Consider the following 17152-nt stretch of genomic DNA (forward strand, 5'->3'; position numbering starts at 1 on the left):
ATCACAATTTTCAAGATCTTACAGTTGGGAACTTGTGATTTCCTGTCGATCATATCTAGATTATAATTATCACCATTTGTGCTATTGGGTAATGCTAGATCTACAACCCATTTATGAATCTTTTACAAGCATACTGACATGCGTTAGAACGTGATTAGAGCATCATCAGACATTTAAAAAAAAAATTAACATTGTCCAATCACATACTAACACATGTAAACAAATTCTTAAAGAGTTGTAAAGAGAATGGAGGTCTAACATTTTTCATTACTATTACCATCACACTACTTGTACAACTAGCCTACTAGGGTTGGTGAGATGAACGTGAAACATAACCTCAGCCAGCAACTTAAAAAGTCAAATGTGTTGAAAATGCAGTTGCCTTTACACACTGCACTCAGAACACGCATACTCATGTAGAATTAGGTGCTAACAAAATCCACCTAACAACCATTTTTTCCATCATTAGTGCAAACAATTGTTTAAATATATATATATTTGACCAGCTCCCAAGAGAAAAGAATAGAATTGAAGCTAAAGCAAAGAAAACGATGATACCTTGAGTTTTCTGTAGAGCAGAGTAGATTAATTAGTCATGTTAAGTCACAAGGTCCCATTTTAACAGGCATTGACTTTGTAGGTGGTGCTGAGAATTGAGTCAGAGGACATGGCTATCTTTAACAAAATATTCATTCCTGCTTTGAATTATCTAAGTTCCCTTTCTTAACAGAATTATTTATTCTTGAGAGTAGGACTGACAATTTTTTACATAACTCGTAATTGATAAATTTTGACACGACCCACGAACCTAACATGTAATTGGTGGGCTGTGTTAAGGTTAATCTATATAGTCTTATACTTATGTCTCGATACGATCTGAACTCAACATACAAATATGAATTGTCACTTCTACTTTAGAAAGGGTGGGTTTGGGGAGGTATTTTACACTCACTATGCTCCAATAAAATTTGGCAAAGATGCTGTATCTAAGTGTGCACAAAATGAAGAACATTGTGTAAGAGAGCATAAATTTATATATAGAATAAGCACTCAATCATTATTTAGTGCATGTATTTCACATTTTAATGAAAATCAAAAATCATATACAAGTGTTGATGTATCCTGGTAGCTAGGGTAATAGACTCCGCTACCTTTAGGAAGCAAGGAGTCCAACATCATTATCCTGCTGTGTATACTCAAAGACAGTAGACTTCAGTATATTCATGGTTACTGGTGACCTCCACTGTACAAGCAATACTCACTCGAGTAACCATGTTAATACATATAAATCACACCAAATTAAAGTGAGAAAATTTGAAAAAAAAAAAAATAACAATGAAAAGAAAGACCAATAAAAACTTCAGCTTCTAAGTGATTATCTTGCTTTCTACCTCTCTAGTTCTTGTTTACAAAGAGGGCATGAAGATATAATTTGGAGCCATTGATCCACGCACTTGAGGTGAAACACATGGGAACAGGGCAACTGTCTCAATTCTTCCTTGTCCTTATATTTAGCTAGGCAAATACAGCATTCCTGTCAATCCCACCACAAGAAAACAGAACAACCTCATCAGATAAACTTTAACAGAATATCATCTTTTTCACTTGGCATCTACTTGTTGAATTAAGCATTGAGAAGAGGCATTGAGTTTTTATTAAGATTCATTTGTGCAAGGCCAATTAAACAGTTGAAAAATGCTAGTTAGTAAATTGCTATAAGACTGAAATGAAGTAGTAGTAAAAACTGATTTTACTACTACGTCATCACAATCTACTAATCTCTACTAATCTATCTATTATTAGGCAAGATTAGCTATCTGCAAGTTAAAATTTGACTTACTGGATCTTCGTTTGTTAAGTTGGGATTGCAGACAGTATCATTGCCAAGCTCTAACTTGGTGTCGACTTCTTTATATCTCCAACTGGGAAGCTGGGAAATTTGATCTTCAGATGCACCCTTATCAGTTGATCCCATGTTCATGTTGTATCCGACGAGGCTGCTAATCAGTGGCACACAACAGCATAGCAGCAAAAACAGTAGGAATGGAAAGGAGTAGCAGATGGCATTCCAAGCCAGCAGGGAGATGCAGAGCACGTGAAGTTTTGGGGCTCGAGGGAAGGACCCAAAGCGAGAGTCGAAAACCCAAACATTGCCCATCACAAACCATATTGCAAAGAACAGCTCAAGTGAAGTCCGGCATTTGTTCATCAAATGTGAGATCCTGTACCCACCATTTACATTAAATCAATGAACACTTGTTTATGTGCATTAAAACAGTAAAAGCAAGCAGCTTATAATGATTTCATTATGATTTTCATCATTTATGCATTGCTTCCATCATACTTTTTTTCTTCTTTTTGGATAAATACCATCATACTTAGAATTTAAAGGTTGTCTAAGTTACTTGACATATTTGATGTTCTCATAAATCTTGTAGTACAACATCCATCACTCAAATCTCTCACAAGGACACAATATGCTCAAACCATATGGTACTATCAGGTTATACTCTTATATTACTTGTTACAATCCAAAGATGTGTTGGTTATATTTGCGCAGTGGACCAACATCCCTGCAATTGATTACTAAATTGCAGCCAACAAGAAAAGAGTTCCGATGAGGTTCATCTATCTAAAAAAGAATTGCTTGAACATTTGCTTAAACAAGTGAGCCCCATTGAAGTCCTCTCATTAAGGGCTCGAGCTTGGGCTCTTCCTAATCATTTGTATAACCCAGATGGCCCTACAACATAATCGATGCAGAACTCAACAAACGCCAATACAATGTCTTCGTAACCACACTATCTGAATTACAGTAATCATTTTTAGAATTTAGTATTTAGCCAGATATATAAGATTCATAACTACTAAGCTGTTTGCATAATTTCTTACTATTATATGATTTTCTTACTTTTTTAGAGCGCTTTTCTGTCCAACTCAAATTTAATCCCAACATTTATTAGGGCTCATAATTTTTTACACAATTCGCAAACCAAATGCAAACTCAACTCAAAGTCAAAGTTAAGGAATTAGGGTTGGAGAGTCTAGCCTATTTAATTAAATGGGTCAAGCTATGGTTAATCTATATAGTCCTATGTACATGTCTCGACATGACCCGAACCCGAACCCAACACCTAACATTTAGGGCTGAAATTTTTTTAACATGACTCGCGAACCCTATATAAATCTAATACAAAATTAGCGGGTTATGATTGAGAAGTCTAACACGTTTAATTAAATTGATCGGATTAAAATTAACTTATAGAATCTGATACTCATGTCTCATTATGGCCCAAATCAAACACCCCTACACAAATTGTAACCCCTAAAATTTGCATGATATTTTCGTCGCTAGCTCCAAAAATTCTAATAGTGATTTCCGACAGAAAAGCTGTCACCATGGGAATTACTAATGATTGTTTAGGATAAAAGTGATTGATAGGATAGGAGTTGAAGATATACCTGGATTCTTCGCTGCCCCTCTGCTGTTCCAAATCGGGAAGGCTTAAACCATCTCCTTGAGTCAGATGACGATGCCGGTAGCGGCCATAGAGTAGGAGCAGACTAAGCACACACCCAATATCATAACCAACAATCCAGATTCTCATAGGCCAAACAGGCCTCTCCCTCTTGGAAATGGCTAGAGTAAATGTTGTGAAGCTTATTTGAACAACCAAAGCTGTAAACTCCAGCAACATCCAAGTGCTTGAATTGAAAGGATTGGAGCCAAGATCAGATCTTGATCCATTTTGGTAGTGGAAAACTCTTCTTAAGAAGGTGAACCACCTCGCTCTAGAGATCCTCATCGCCATCTTTGCCCAGAAAGAAGAAGGGAGAGCACGAGAAGGCCTGTGTCGGCTGCCAACAGCCCCACCATCTTCCCTTGCCGGAGGATTTGACGAAAATGAAACCGCGCCGACGGAACTGCACAAGGAGTCCGGCGGAAAAAAGTACCGGGTGTTCATTTGGAGATTGTTAGAATATATTCAGAATAACAGAATATATTCTAACAGAGATATAGCAGAACGAGATGCCAAGCAATGACAATGACTATTTGTTGTGTGAATTTAACAGAAATCGGAATTCCAGCGGTTGAGTCACGAAGAAAGTGGCTGAGCAGTTGGTTTTGGTTGAAAGCCTATAATTCAGAGCGTCACACCATTCATGAGAGAGCTCAAAGAAGCAAACATGAAAAAAGTACCCGTTGGGTGGGGCAGCAGCAAGCCAAAACCCGAAATTCAGAAACCAAAAATCCCAGAAAGCCCACAGCTCAATACATTGAAAAATTCAAGCACCCCAGCTAAAGAACTCAACTGGGCCTGCTGCAGCTGGTCGCTTTTGCCACCAAAAATGTCAGAATCTCTTATGGGCATCCTTAGATGGACCTCAAGTATGAACAAAAGTTCTTGGAATTCAACAGTTTATAGAGGGATTGGGCAGAGTAAGATGGTTGTGAAGAGTGTGTCAGGAAGGTGAAGTTGGGTGTATCAGATGGTGACCAAGAAGCAACTGCAAAAAGCTTTGCTTTGATTCCAAGGGAATCAGAGGGTTTGGAGGGAAGTTAACCGTTGGCCTAACTTCCCTCTGGCTATTGTTTCTTAAGCAAGCAAAGCTGAGAGAGCAACCTTGTTCTTCAACTGCAAATCTCTCTCTCTCTCTTTCTCTCCCAAATAGAAAATTGAAATAAAAGCAAAGATATTTCATTATATTAAAGTTATGTTATTTTCACTTAGAACTTTAATTGGATAAGACTTAAAGAGATTATCTGATAATTACGTCTACTAATTTGTGTTTATGCAATAGAAAATAAATAAGTTGATTCGAATTCTGGCGGGTACTGTTGCTTTAGATTTTATGGTGAGCGGTTGGCCACCTAATCCACCTAGCCATGGTCCCTCATTTGTATTACATATTGATTTTGGCCATGCCATTTCCTGCAGTTGGGACACTTGTCCTTGGGTAGGGCAGAACATTGTCCTATGAGAAAATCTAGGACAACAATTAGATGGTCTTAAATTTAAGAAACAGCATGATGGACCTTAAAACGCGAGGGTGGTTTGGCCGCTCTATGTGATGGAACAACACAAAAGACATTATTATAGATAGCAGCTTAATGGTGGTGGGAGCGGGCGAAGAGCAAAGAGAGACAGTAATGGGCATTTTTATAATGATATGACAATTTTTTTAACGGTTTAGATTAAAGGTATTGATATAATATCGTCCGCTAAGAAAATCAAGGACAACAATTAGAGAGGTATTAATTTTAGGAACAAATTTTGTTGACATTACTAGCATTATTGGAATTTGGAGCATTTGAGCCACTTGGTTTTGATCTGCTTCACATAACGTACACATATCAATTATAAAGTGGCTAAAACTTACCTGAGTATGATAATTTCTAAAGAGCTTGTCAGATGTCAGCTTCAGATCTCTTGGAAACAAGCCATGTGTTACCACTTAAAACTTTCATTATCCTTTGATTGATGTTTTTTTTTTTTTTTAGTGCAATATTCTAGATATTGTATCTTGTACAATAACTCTAATATAAATCATTCTTTTTATAATGGTTGTTTGGACCACCTCAAAGACCAATATTATGGGAAAGGGGGTGGAAGACCACTTTCAAATTATCAATAGTGGTGATGGTGGTGATACTATTAGTTGTGATAGGGGTGGAATTATAATTTTAGGTTTGGGAGAGCTAAAAAAAAAAAAAAATTGGGGTTGGGGTCCTGGGGAGGGGAGATAAAAAGTTAATTTTGAAATAATTTATATATTTAAAAAAAAAAAAAATTATATGGAACGAATTGGAGCTTAGGGGGGGTAGTACGTGGTTATGTCCCTAAGTGATAGCGTGGCGGTGAGGTTGGTGGGAGTAGCAACCGTAACCGTAAAGAGAGGATTTGTAAGTTTTTTAAATAACATGACAAAACCTAGGCCATTCAATTTAAAATAATTGGTCCAAGTTATTATTACACAGGTGGAATATTTAGGGCTTAAAATATCAATTAACATAACTTGCAGGATCGTCTAGGTTATTAGTATGTCAGCATTTTCTTAATTAATAAGCTTGGGTGAATTCAAAATAATAATAATAATAATAAGTTTGGGTATTATTCAATTCAGTATGGATTGGATAACTATAGCTCCAATCATATCTTGACTGAAAAAGCTAAAAAGCACAACAACAAAAAAAAAAAAAAAAAAAAAAACCCATAATTTATTTTGTTAAATTAGGCAAAATTGTTTAGAAGAAATGATAAAGATATTGGATTTTAACCTTAACTTCAATCAAAATTCAATACTATCTTGACAGAAAAAAGCTAAAAAGCAAAAAAAAAAAAAACCTTAGATCACTTTGATGTTATTATGAAGAATTGTTTAGAAGAGCCTAGAGGGGAAAAGGATATTGGATTTTGACCTTCACCTCAATCAAAATTCAATCCAGTATGGATTGGATAGCTATGAATTCAATCCTATCTTGACAGAAAAAAAGCTAAGAAGAAGAAAAAAAAAAAAAACACTTAGATTTTTTTAAAAGGATATTAGATTTTGACCTGTACTTCAATCAAAATCATCACAGTCAATTTGAAGCTAAAATTTAATCGGAAATTCTCACGTGTGAGCCCCAAGAATTGAAAGCTCTTTTGTCCCACCAAACGTGCCTGTTGATGTCTGGATACATTGGTCATTGGATGGTGGCAAGACAACGATTTGTCCAATTCCATTCAACATGTTTCTCGCCAATATAATTGAAGTTTTAGATATGGAAATATTAGGTGTTTTTTTAGTATTTTTTTTATATTTTTTAACTGTGATGTGGCTTTTAAAATTATCATTGAATTTGATATTATCATTATTGACTTTTAATCTATTGGTGATTTTAGAAGTCACATCACAGTTGAAATGATACTAGGAGAACACTAGAAGAACATCTAGCATTTCTCTTCTAGATATGTACTCATTTTCCTTCAAATTAGTTTCAAGAAATTTTTTCTAATTCAATCTATATTTTTAATAAAATTATTTGAAAAATATGTGCTCAAATATATATATAAAATTCAATATCAATCCCTATGATTTAATTACTTGATTTACAATTAGCTTCAATTCATGTGGTATTAAAAGAGGTCATTGAGATATACCAAAAAAACAATTTAATCGCTATAGTCAAATTCCGTTCACCGACTTAATATATTCCATTACTATAACACTAATAAGTGCGATTCTAATTCAATCTATTGAAGTTCGTTTGGGATTGCGGTTTCAATAAGTGCGATTTTAAGAATAATGTTTTTAAAATCTCTACTTTTTAAAATCGTAAAGGCGTTTGATAAAACATGTTAAAAAATACTTTTTTTATTAAATATTTGTTATGCGAATTCATGATTTTGGTTTAAATTCGTACTTTTTCAAATAAGCACCCCTTAGTCTACTTATTGAAATCGCAATTTTTTTTCTTATTTTAAATTAAGTGCTTATTAAATCACAATGCCAAACACCTTACATTTTACAATATCTTTTAAAAACGCAGATTATTCTTACAAAATCGCAATCTCAAACGCACCCTAATTTAGATAAAACACATGCCATAATTTGATTAGTTATGACATGTCATATTATCAAAATTTGTTAAGACAACTCAAAAATTTCAGAATTCATTTTGAAATTATAAAAAATTAATTGCAAATCAAATAAATCACATCAACTGAATTTACATATTTTTTTTGTTTCAAATATATAACAATCAGCTTTTAAAAAAATATATGACAGGTTTATAAATTGAGGCCGAAAAAAAAAAACCATGTCCTATAAATATAGGGTTTGGGTCATTCCGCGACATAAATGTCGACAAGGGCTGTTTAAGCAACTTTAAATACGTGTATTTTTATAATTGGTTATTACATTTCCTAGAAGTTTACAAATGTGTAGGTTTCTTGCACGACTCGTATTGGCAACGTGTTAATGAAAGAAATGGTCTATTTCTAGAAAATTGAAAATGCAGTCTACGTGATCCATACAATTTAATTAAGCTCAATGATTCCGTTTTTGACTGAGATTTGACCGTCTAGGTCGGTAACCAGGGCAACGTGTCATGCTGAGATCCAGCATTTTTTTGTTAGGGAAAGAAGTCACATCCAGAAGGAATGTATACCACGTAAGGACAATTTTAGGGGTCAAACTTTTATTTCAATTTTTTTTTTAATAAATCTATGTGTTAATTTATATTTTATAAAAATAAATGTCACACAAATTATTACAAGTGTTATTTGAAGTAATACTATTATTACATGACACTTACCTCACCTTCCAAAATCACATGAAGGCTTGGAAGGAGGAGTCCTCTCAGCCGACAACCTGAGCCCCCCCTCCTTTTGGTTCTTTCAAAGTTAACTGTGATGTTGCTGTTCGTTCTTGCTTTAGTGTGGCATTTGTTGTTCTTAGCAATCATGAGGGCTGGATTATGGCAACCTGCAGTACTCTTAGGCTGCCACCTTGGGATGTCTTTTTTGGTGAAGCTTCTACAACCCTACTTAGCATTTGACTGGTTTTGTCTTATGGCTGCTCTTCTATCTTGTTTGAAGGTGACTCGCTCATCACCATTCTAGCTTTCAATCAAGGTCACCTTTTTCACAGATTGGCTATGTGCTCCAATCATTAGTGACTGTCATCATCAACTCTCTTTTATTTCATTTTGGACCGCTTCTAAAGTCTTTAGATATGTCAACTCTCGGGCACACTCGATTGCTAAATAAACCGCTTCTCACTCAGTGTTTGGAAGCATTCTCAATAATTCTCATTTTCTTTCTTCTCTTAGACTTAGGAGTGACAAAGACCCTCATTTATAATTTGTGTTTTTTGTTTGTTCTTCTCTTTTCCCTGTTTCCTTCATATGAATAGAAAAAAATGTGTTATGTGAAGTGTCGCGTCAATTTTTAAACGTGATAAGTGTCAGTAAATTGTCACGTGACAATCTGCAAAGACCCTCCTTTGTAATTTATGTTTTTTGTTTGTTCTTCCATTTTCCCTGTTTCTCTCGTATGAATAGAAAGAAAAAAGAAAAAAGAAAAGAAAAAAAAAAACGTGTTATGTGCAGTGCCACGTCAATTTGTAAATATGGTAAGTATCATATAAATTGTCACGTGGCAATTTACATTATAATAACTGACGTAACAATTATAATGTGAATTGCTATGTTAATTTTTAAGAGTGACTTACAAGTTACAACATCTTGAAACAAATTAGAAGGAAACTTAAACAAATAGTCATGCAAAAGGGTCTATTGCCACAATCGAATACATCCATTGCACCATAATCGAAAGCTTCAAAGATTTACGGGAAAGCCAATAGTAGAGCACATATTGCTCCAAAATGGGCTGCCTAGCTAGCACAACTCTTTTGGTTATTTTCCTTGCTCTTTTATTTGTATTCCTTTCCCAATATTATTGTTTTAAAAAAAAAAAAAACTTAAAATAAATTGGAAAAAGTAAAAAAGGACAAATAGAGTATGCTATCCATATTTATTCTTTGAGACAAAGTAGTATTCAAACTATGAAAAGCAAAAAGTTGGTTTGCAAATCTTCGGTACTTAGTCCTTCCTATCAACTCATAAACGTCTAATCATGCAATCTCTAAGTTTCTCAGTTTTAAGTAATTCAAATAGGAATTAGAAAAAACTAATAATAATAATATTTTATTTTACAGTTAATATATATATATATATATATATATATATATATATTTGCATCCAATGGCATATATACTATCACACCACTTAAAAGGTTTAGATGAGGTAGTATTAAATTTATTATGTGTTAATATATATACTATTAGATATTGAAGTCTAACTTAAATTATTAAATAAATCATTTATATTTCACTTCTTAATTTAAGAAAAGTGTTTCAAATAAGGTTGTTGATTCTAATAATGATTTATTCAAAATTTAATAGTATTTTTCATTATCACGTCTAGAAATATGCATAGAGTGTGAGAGTAAGAATGTAGTAGAAGCTATCGCAGCACTAGATGCTACCTAGTTATGCAGCGACATGGGTTACGAACAGGTCTAGTTTGTGGGAGATGCGAAGATGGTCGTTGATGCGGTGAACTCCTTGCTCATGACTCTAGAGCAATCTGTACTTCCTCTTTGAGTATCGATGAAAATTCCACATTTTAGCTCAAAAAAAAATAAAAATGTAGCATTTATCTCTACGTTGGGTTCGGCCCGGCCTAAATTTCCAAACCCGAGCATGGCCCAAAAGCTTTATTCCTGGCCGAAGGACCATCACCAGGCCTTCTTGCTCAGCCGTCCGGGCTTAACGGGTCACCCAGCCCATCGTCACCCATCGACCGACCCATTCATCTTTTAAGTCTCTCTCTCTCTTTCTCTCTCGCTCGCTCTTCTCTCTTCTCTCTTCTCAGATCGGAGACCAATCGAATTCGAAGAACAGTGAAAGGTGAAAACTTAAACCCTAATCTCTCAATAATTACGGCTTCAATCTCTTATGCTTCTCATGCGAATTTTGCCCTAAATTCATGAGTAATTTTCTGTTTGGTTGGCGTGAAAAGCAAGTTCGGAAAAACCTAAAAATGTAAATTTTACTCGCTTCACGGCTGACCCCTAGCTTTCAACACGCAAAATCCAAACATTGAAATGGGGTTTTGTGCCTTTTTCTTTCTTTATGTAATTTCGGTTGTTCTTTTGGTTGCTTTGAATGGATTCAATAATGTAATTTGAGCGGAATACCCTTGTGATTAGAACTGTAATAGGCGTTGGTTTAGCTTGTAAATCTTTTAATTTTCGATTGTGGATTTTGAGCTTAATCATCTTGGTCTTCTTGGTGATTGTAGTTTATGCTTTATACCGTGAATGCGCATTTAAGTGTCAACTGTCAATATGATATTTTCGGAAAGGTTTTTTTGTTGAAGTATAGTTTGTGGTGTTGTGTGTTGATAGGTATACGTGAGTGCTGTGAGGAGATATGACAACTGCGGCTCGACCCACATGGGCTCCTGCGAAAGGTGGTAACGAGCAAGGCGGTACTCGGATTTTTGGTCCCTCCCAGAAATTCTCGTCAAGGGACCTTGCGTCTCATACAGCTTTAAAACCAAGGTAAGTTTCTTTCTCATTGTGTGCTGTTTTGCTAGATACCTGTCTTTAGCAGTTTATACTCTTTAAAATGAGTAGCTTGAGCATTTTTGCAATTTGAGTTATTTGTAATGGTCCTCTGATGTTGAGGAGATAAACACCTTATGAAATCTTTTAAGTGAGATCACTGGGTAGAATATTGGAAACACCACTAAATTCTTTTTCACTTACACATGTATATTTAACATCTGTCTGTAACCTCTTTTTTTTTTTTGGGGGGGGGGGGAACTTCATAACTTGGAAATCTGCGTCATTTATGAGTCAGTGGCAAAAATATGTGTATTTCTGTTTAATCTCCTGACAGAGATTCAATGTTTCTGCTGAATGAATTATTAGTTCTGAGGAGATCTCAAATACATTGTTAGCTGAGGAAATCTGCGATGTTGTAGAACAGTTAAAAAGAGATAGGAATTGGTCTAAAATGTTTGCTTTTTTATTCTTTTAATGTTTGTGCATTAGTGATAGGCTGGTTCAAGATTTTAAGATATTACATTTGTTTTTGGTAGTGATATATATTTCATGTGTGTGAGATTTCAATTTTTTGTTCTTCATATCTTATATACCTGACCATTCATTTATATCTCAAATGTCCATAAATGAAGAGAGATTCCGGTATTCTACTCTACATTTATGGTCATATGCATGCAAGTGTTTCTCCTTCATGACAATGTGTGAAAATTTTTCTGATTGTTGTATGCACCTTCAGAAAGGAAGGGCAAGACACCCAGGATGAGTTGCAGAAGAGGAACCTCCGTGACGAGCTTGAAGACCGTGAGCGGAGGCATTTCTCGTCAAAGGATAAGTCCTATATTGGTAAGAAAAGGAAAAAAGAAGAAGAATATCTTACCAGCCTTTTGCAATCCTGCAACTTCTTATTTTAGAAATGTTGATTGTGTTTGCAACGCACTTGCTAGCATTCGTTATTCCTTTTTAATTGAATTAATGTATATTGTTCCAGATGACAGAGATCGCAGGAGGGGAAGTCATCTCCTATTGGAAGGTGAATTTACTGAATCCCCTGATCCTGATGTGTATATCAATTTATGAATGATTCCAATATATACTTTAAGTTGTCTATTAACTACAGAGATCATTAATTTTTACAGGGACAAAGAGGGACGCCGAAGATCGTATTGTTCCACGTAATGTAGATGCCGATGATTCTGATGTGGATGTAAAAAGTGATGATGAGAGGTTATTACTCTGGCCTGGCCAATACATCTAACTGTAGTCTACTTTTGATCACTGAGTTGTTTCAAGTAATTAAATTTGGATGTGCTAAGGCCCATATATATATATATATATATAAGTGATGAACTTTTGAATTGAATAAAGGATCTTAACTTATAGAGTGCATTTTGTTTTCTCCTTTCGGGAAAAGGGGAAGAGAAGTAAGGCTTACTGTTGCCGATTCTCGGCTTCTGCCTTGTTCAGTATTGGAACTCAGGCGGCATGCAATAAATTAATGCCTCTCATTTCACAAAGGTTGTCTTTGTGCTTTCTGTTTACATTTTGATTATTTCCTTTGTACTGTACTTGAGCATTTGCATTTGCAACTGATGGGTTAGGCTCTTTTCTTTTTAGAAAGAGAAAGGGAGGGAGGATGACATTGCAAAATTATTGGTTCCTACTTTCTTTGAGCAATACGTATAGTTTGAGAAAGTTCTTTTTAAAATTGTATTCATATGCATGTTTTACTTCAATTGCAACCTGTTTTCCTATTGACTGAATTGCTCATTTGTGTTTTAGCATCTGCTATGATATACTTTTCGGATTCATCACTATTTTTTTTTAAATGTGTTTTATATTTATTAGTGATGAAAGCGACGATGATGATGAGGATGACGAAGCAGCTCTGATACTTGAGCTTGAGCAAATAAGGAAGGAAAGAGCTGAGGAGAAGCTACGAATGGTGAGTCTCATTCTCAGGGGTTTCTCTATTCTCTATTGATGTCCCATTATGCCATTGAAAGTCTAGGATATATTTGGGCTTTGCTTGTTGGAGCCCATGAACTAACCATGAATAATATGGTTTTGAGGATGTTATTTGCTGCTGGCTGGTCAAAAGTAGTTGTTTTCTGGTGTCTTACATCACTGAGAGTATGGGAGTTATTTTGTTTAGAAGGGGATGAGTACACGTTGCAGTGGATTTCTTCTAAAATTTGTATACTCGTCACCTTTATGTATCTATGGCTTTGGCTACAGTAGTTATGACAAATATGCTTTGTGCGTCTGTCTATAGGAGCGACAACAGCGCGAGGAAGAGCTTAAAGTTAAGGAAGCAGAGCTTCTTCGGGGAAACCCACTGATCAATAATCCAACATCTTTTAATGTGAAAAGAAGGTTAGTGGCAGGAAGATTGAATTTTGTGATCTAATGTACGAGCTTTCTTAATAATTTTTAGTTTTAGTGTAGTCTTGTTCTAATGCATTGTTTTGCATGCATTCATTGGCTTAGGTGGGATGATGACGTGGTGTTTAAGAATCAGGCCCGTGGTGAAACCAAGACTCCAAAGCGCTTCATTAATGACACCATCAGGAATGACTTCCACCGGAAATTCCTGCACAAATACATGAAGTAGTATATTGTTCAAGTCTTAAGGGTAGAAGCCTGAGCAATGTTGGAGTTTAGAGAAACTTGTGATATGGAATGAACTTTTTTTTTTTTCTTTTTCTTTTTCTTTCTGAGCACTGTGATATGCAATGATTGTATGTACCAAAATATAGCAAATTGCTGTGCTGGATATGGATCTGGTTATTGTTCAGAATTGGATTATGAAATATATGTTGGCAATAGTTGTTTGATCTTTTGAATTGGGTTATATATACAGTATGCTGCATATACTGACTGCCTTTGCTGCTGTGTTGTCTCCAACACTCGGCCGTTTGATGTGTTTTTGCACAAAAAGGTTTTTGCGAAATTTAATATTCAATGCAATTGCCTACTCATATTGCTTACAATTTGGGCACAGAATTATGAAAGGACCTTTGTGGGGCCTACTTGTAGTCTTGTATTTAAATAATGGTTGATGAAATAATAATAACGAAAAAACAGGTTTTATATATGGTTATACCTCAAGAAAAGAGTATGTAGGTTTCTATCTTTAGAATGCAAGAAACTCTAATCACTATCGTGGGGTCAACAACAGTGATCGATCGTCCATGTATTTTTTTCTTTTGAAAATACAATTAACATACCTTGATTTAGAACTCATGCGTATTTTTTTATAAATTGTTTATTTTGAAAAGAATTTTATTTTTTGAGTATTGCATTTTTCTTGGTCAATTGAAAGTATTTTCAAATTGACCAATATTTTATGTTGCATCAATCACTCAAAAACAAGAAAAACCTTTTTCCATAATTTGAACCGAAACAATGGGGCTTGGTTTTAATTGTTTTTAAAATCTTGTTCTATTGGTATCAATTAATAAAGCTCAAGGACACTAGAGAAAAGGAAAACAAAATTAGTAAGGTTATTTTAAGCTCGGTCAAACACTCAATACACCAAAAAATAAAAACCTTTTTTTAAAAAAAATATTTTAAACCGAAATAAATGGGGCTTGATTTTAATTGGTATAGGATGGTCAAAGAAAAATTACTAGAATAAAATAAGGTAAAGTCCATATACCCCTTTAAACTACCACTCAATTCACAATGTTCTCCCAAAACTTTTAATTATGACAATGTTCACCCAAACTTTCAATTGTGACAATGTCCCCCCTAAACTACCAAAACATTATCAATGTCCCCTTCAAGGCTAACAAAAAGATAAAAATGTCCTTATATATTTCTCAATAAGACAAAAATACCCCTATAAATTTGAAAAATATAAAAAAAAAATTAATTGTTTTTAAAACGAAAATTTTAATTAAAAAATGAATTTATTTATTTTAAAAAAAAAACGATTTTTTTTTTTCATTTTTATTTTTTTAAACGAAAATTTTTTAGTTTTTTTTTAAATGGAAATTTTTATTTAGAAAAAAATACGATTTTTTTTTTTTTAATTCTGTTTTAAAAAAACGAAAATGTTTATTTTTTAAAACTTTTTTTTTTCTTAAAACAGAAGTTTTTATTTAAAAAAATTATAAAAGAAAAATAAAAAAGAAAATTTTCAATTTTTATATAAAAAAAAAATCGAAAACTTTTTAATTTTTTTCTTATAAAAAGGATTTTTTTTTTTTTAATTTCGCTTTTCCTTGGAGTTTTTTTTTTTTAAAAAAAAATTCAGTTTTAGTTATTTTATTTTATTTTATTTTACTAAGGGTAGTTTTGTCATTGGAGGACATTGACAATGTTTTGGTAGTTTGGGGGGTATATTGTCCCAATTGAAAGTTTGGGGGGACATTGACAATTAGATGGTAGTTTGAGGGAAGTATGTGAACTTTTTCCAATAAAATAATAATTATATAATTGTTTTTAAATCTTGTTCTATTGGTATCAACTAATGAGGCTCAAAGACGGCTCGAGAAAAGGAAAAAAAGAATTAGTAATGTTATTAGTAGAAAGTTGGCTTTAACTCATGGGACGAATTCGAAAGGCATTTGCGATAGGGAATAATTGTAATATGTGATTGTACCGCCCCATGACTCATCCTTGGAGAGTTTTTTTTTGGGTGATCAAACTACCCTTAACTTGAAGAGTGCCCATACCATCTCATTAGAGAGTTTTTGGAGATGACTTAACTCACCTTTAAGTGAAGAGTGGTCTGGCCAACCCTTACCACAGTTTTTGTGGTGGTCTGAGCCACTCTGAAAACTTCTTAAAAAGATGATTCAACCATACCCAAAACTTATTTCAAGGATGGTGAAACTCACTCTTTCGTGCAAAAGAAGTTAAGCCACGCCCAAGTGATAGATAGGGGTAGAGCCGCCTGTTTCTTTTGGTTAGTTGTCAAGCTAATGTGGCATTTTGTACATGTACATGTTTTTGTTGTTATATGGCTTTTATATGAGGTAAATAATTATGCATTTAACAATTGTAAGGGATTGAAAGTCATTATCTTGATTGAAAGTTTCTCCTTTGATCCAAACAGAGAACTCAAAATCAGAGCATTTATTTCATAAGCAATTTATATATTTGTGAGTTTACATTAATAGCAAATTTTCCTCTCTTTTTCTTTCCCTGACCAACAAGAAAAGGCTGAAGATCACTAGTTGTGTTTTACAACTATAAAAAAAAATAAACAGAAAACAGACATTGCCTAGAGAGAGAGAGAGAGAGAAAAAAAAAAGACATGGATTATAAAAGCTAAAAATGTATAGTCTTGAAGCTTCCATGCTCAAAGCTGCTTGAGGACGCTGAAATTAAATCTTGAATTGCTTTGATCCCAGTAAAGTCCGACCTCATCACCCTTCTTCAGGTTCCTTCTAAGCGCAAATTGCTTGGTCCATTGTTTGATGAGGACATAGCTCCCACTTTTCCATTGTTTGAATTCCATTTGGTGTTCAGATTTTGTATCACTATCCCAAACAACTACACCTAAACCATCCTGAATCTTTTTAATGGTTTCTTCATCCCACATCGGAAAAATATGCTGCTTTACCAATCTCGCCGGCAGCAAGAGCTTCGCCAAGTCCCCAACATCGCTTGTTTGAATCGTCTTCTTGATAACCCAGGGATCAAACCCAAGCTTCAATTCCAATGAAACTTCCTGGCAATTATGTTTCATCCTTTTGATCCCACGAGTGCTGGATGAAGGAGGAGTGAGCTTCGTCGCAGAATTTTGGCACGCTTTCCTCTTTGTGGTGAGGCAAGAAGCGCAACTCAACTTCAAACCCAACGAAACATCCTCCAACTCAGATGGCTTCTTGCTCCCAAGTACTACTCCTTCAGCTTCACCGACTTCAACATGATCGCTCTCCGCAACACCTAAAAAATTATGGAAGATGGGTTCCTTAATCTTTCCGTTATTTTCAGTCTCAGAGCAAGAGGAAGAGGAACTGATGTCATCGGATGTTATGGCCTCCAAAGGAACCGATGAAAGAGCGTCTGGGATGCTCTCC

General features: G+C 34.6%; 2 protein-coding genes across 2 annotated transcripts; one reads left to right on the plus strand and one right to left on the minus strand.

Moving 5' to 3' along the window:
- Positions 1-1043: 1043 nt before the first annotated feature.
- LOC132176265 (RING/U-box superfamily protein) lies at positions 1044-4681 on the minus strand. The gene is made up of 3 exons (XM_059588423.2): positions 3463-4681; positions 1841-2222; positions 1044-1534 (listed from the first exon to the last, which is right to left on the minus strand). The coding sequence occupies exons 1-3, from the start codon at positions 3963-3965 to the stop codon at positions 1388-1390; spliced, it is 1032 nt and encodes a 343-aa protein (XP_059444406.1). The 5' UTR covers positions 3966-4681; the 3' UTR covers positions 1044-1387.
- Positions 4682-10351: 5670 nt separating this feature from the next.
- EMB2769 (Cwf15 / Cwc15 cell cycle control family protein) lies at positions 10352-13959 on the plus strand. Its single transcript, XM_059586580.2, has 8 exons — positions 10352-10458; positions 10959-11114; positions 11857-11963; positions 12109-12150; positions 12257-12344; positions 12966-13062; positions 13393-13493; positions 13608-13959. The coding sequence occupies exons 2-8, from the start codon at positions 10984-10986 to the stop codon at positions 13729-13731; spliced, it is 690 nt and encodes a 229-aa protein (XP_059442563.1). The 5' UTR covers positions 10352-10458; positions 10959-10983; the 3' UTR covers positions 13732-13959.
- The last annotated feature ends 3193 nt before the right edge of the window (positions 13960-17152 follow it).

The sequence above is a fragment of the Corylus avellana genome, chromosome 3 (genome assembly GCF_965113065.1).
Source record: "Corylus avellana chromosome 3, dhCorAvel1.hap1.2, whole genome shotgun sequence".
NCBI classification, from domain to species: Eukaryota; Viridiplantae; Streptophyta; class Magnoliopsida; order Fagales; family Betulaceae; genus Corylus; species Corylus avellana.

Coding starts and splice junctions, on each gene's coding strand:
- LOC132176265 (XM_059588423.2), bottom strand. CDS start 3,965: ATGAACACCCGGTACTTTTTTCCGCCGGACTCCTTGTGCAGTTCCGTC. Junction 2,223..3,462: donor AGGGGCAGCGAAGAATCCAG/GTATATCTTCAA, acceptor TGGTGGGTACAG/GATCTCACATTTGATGAACA. Junction 1,535..1,840: donor ACTTAACAAACGAAGATCCA/GTAAGTCAAATT, acceptor TGGGATTGACAG/GAATGCTGTATTTGCCTAGC.
- EMB2769 (XM_059586580.2), top strand. CDS start 10,984: ATGACAACTGCGGCTCGACCCACATGGGCTCCTGCGAAAGGTGGTAAC. Junction 12,151..12,256: donor AAGTCATCTCCTATTGGAAG/GTGAATTTACTG, acceptor TAATTTTTACAG/GGACAAAGAGGGACGCCGAA. Junction 12,345..12,965: donor GTAAAAAGTGATGATGAGAG/GTTATTACTCTG, acceptor TATATTTATTAG/TGATGAAAGCGACGATGATG.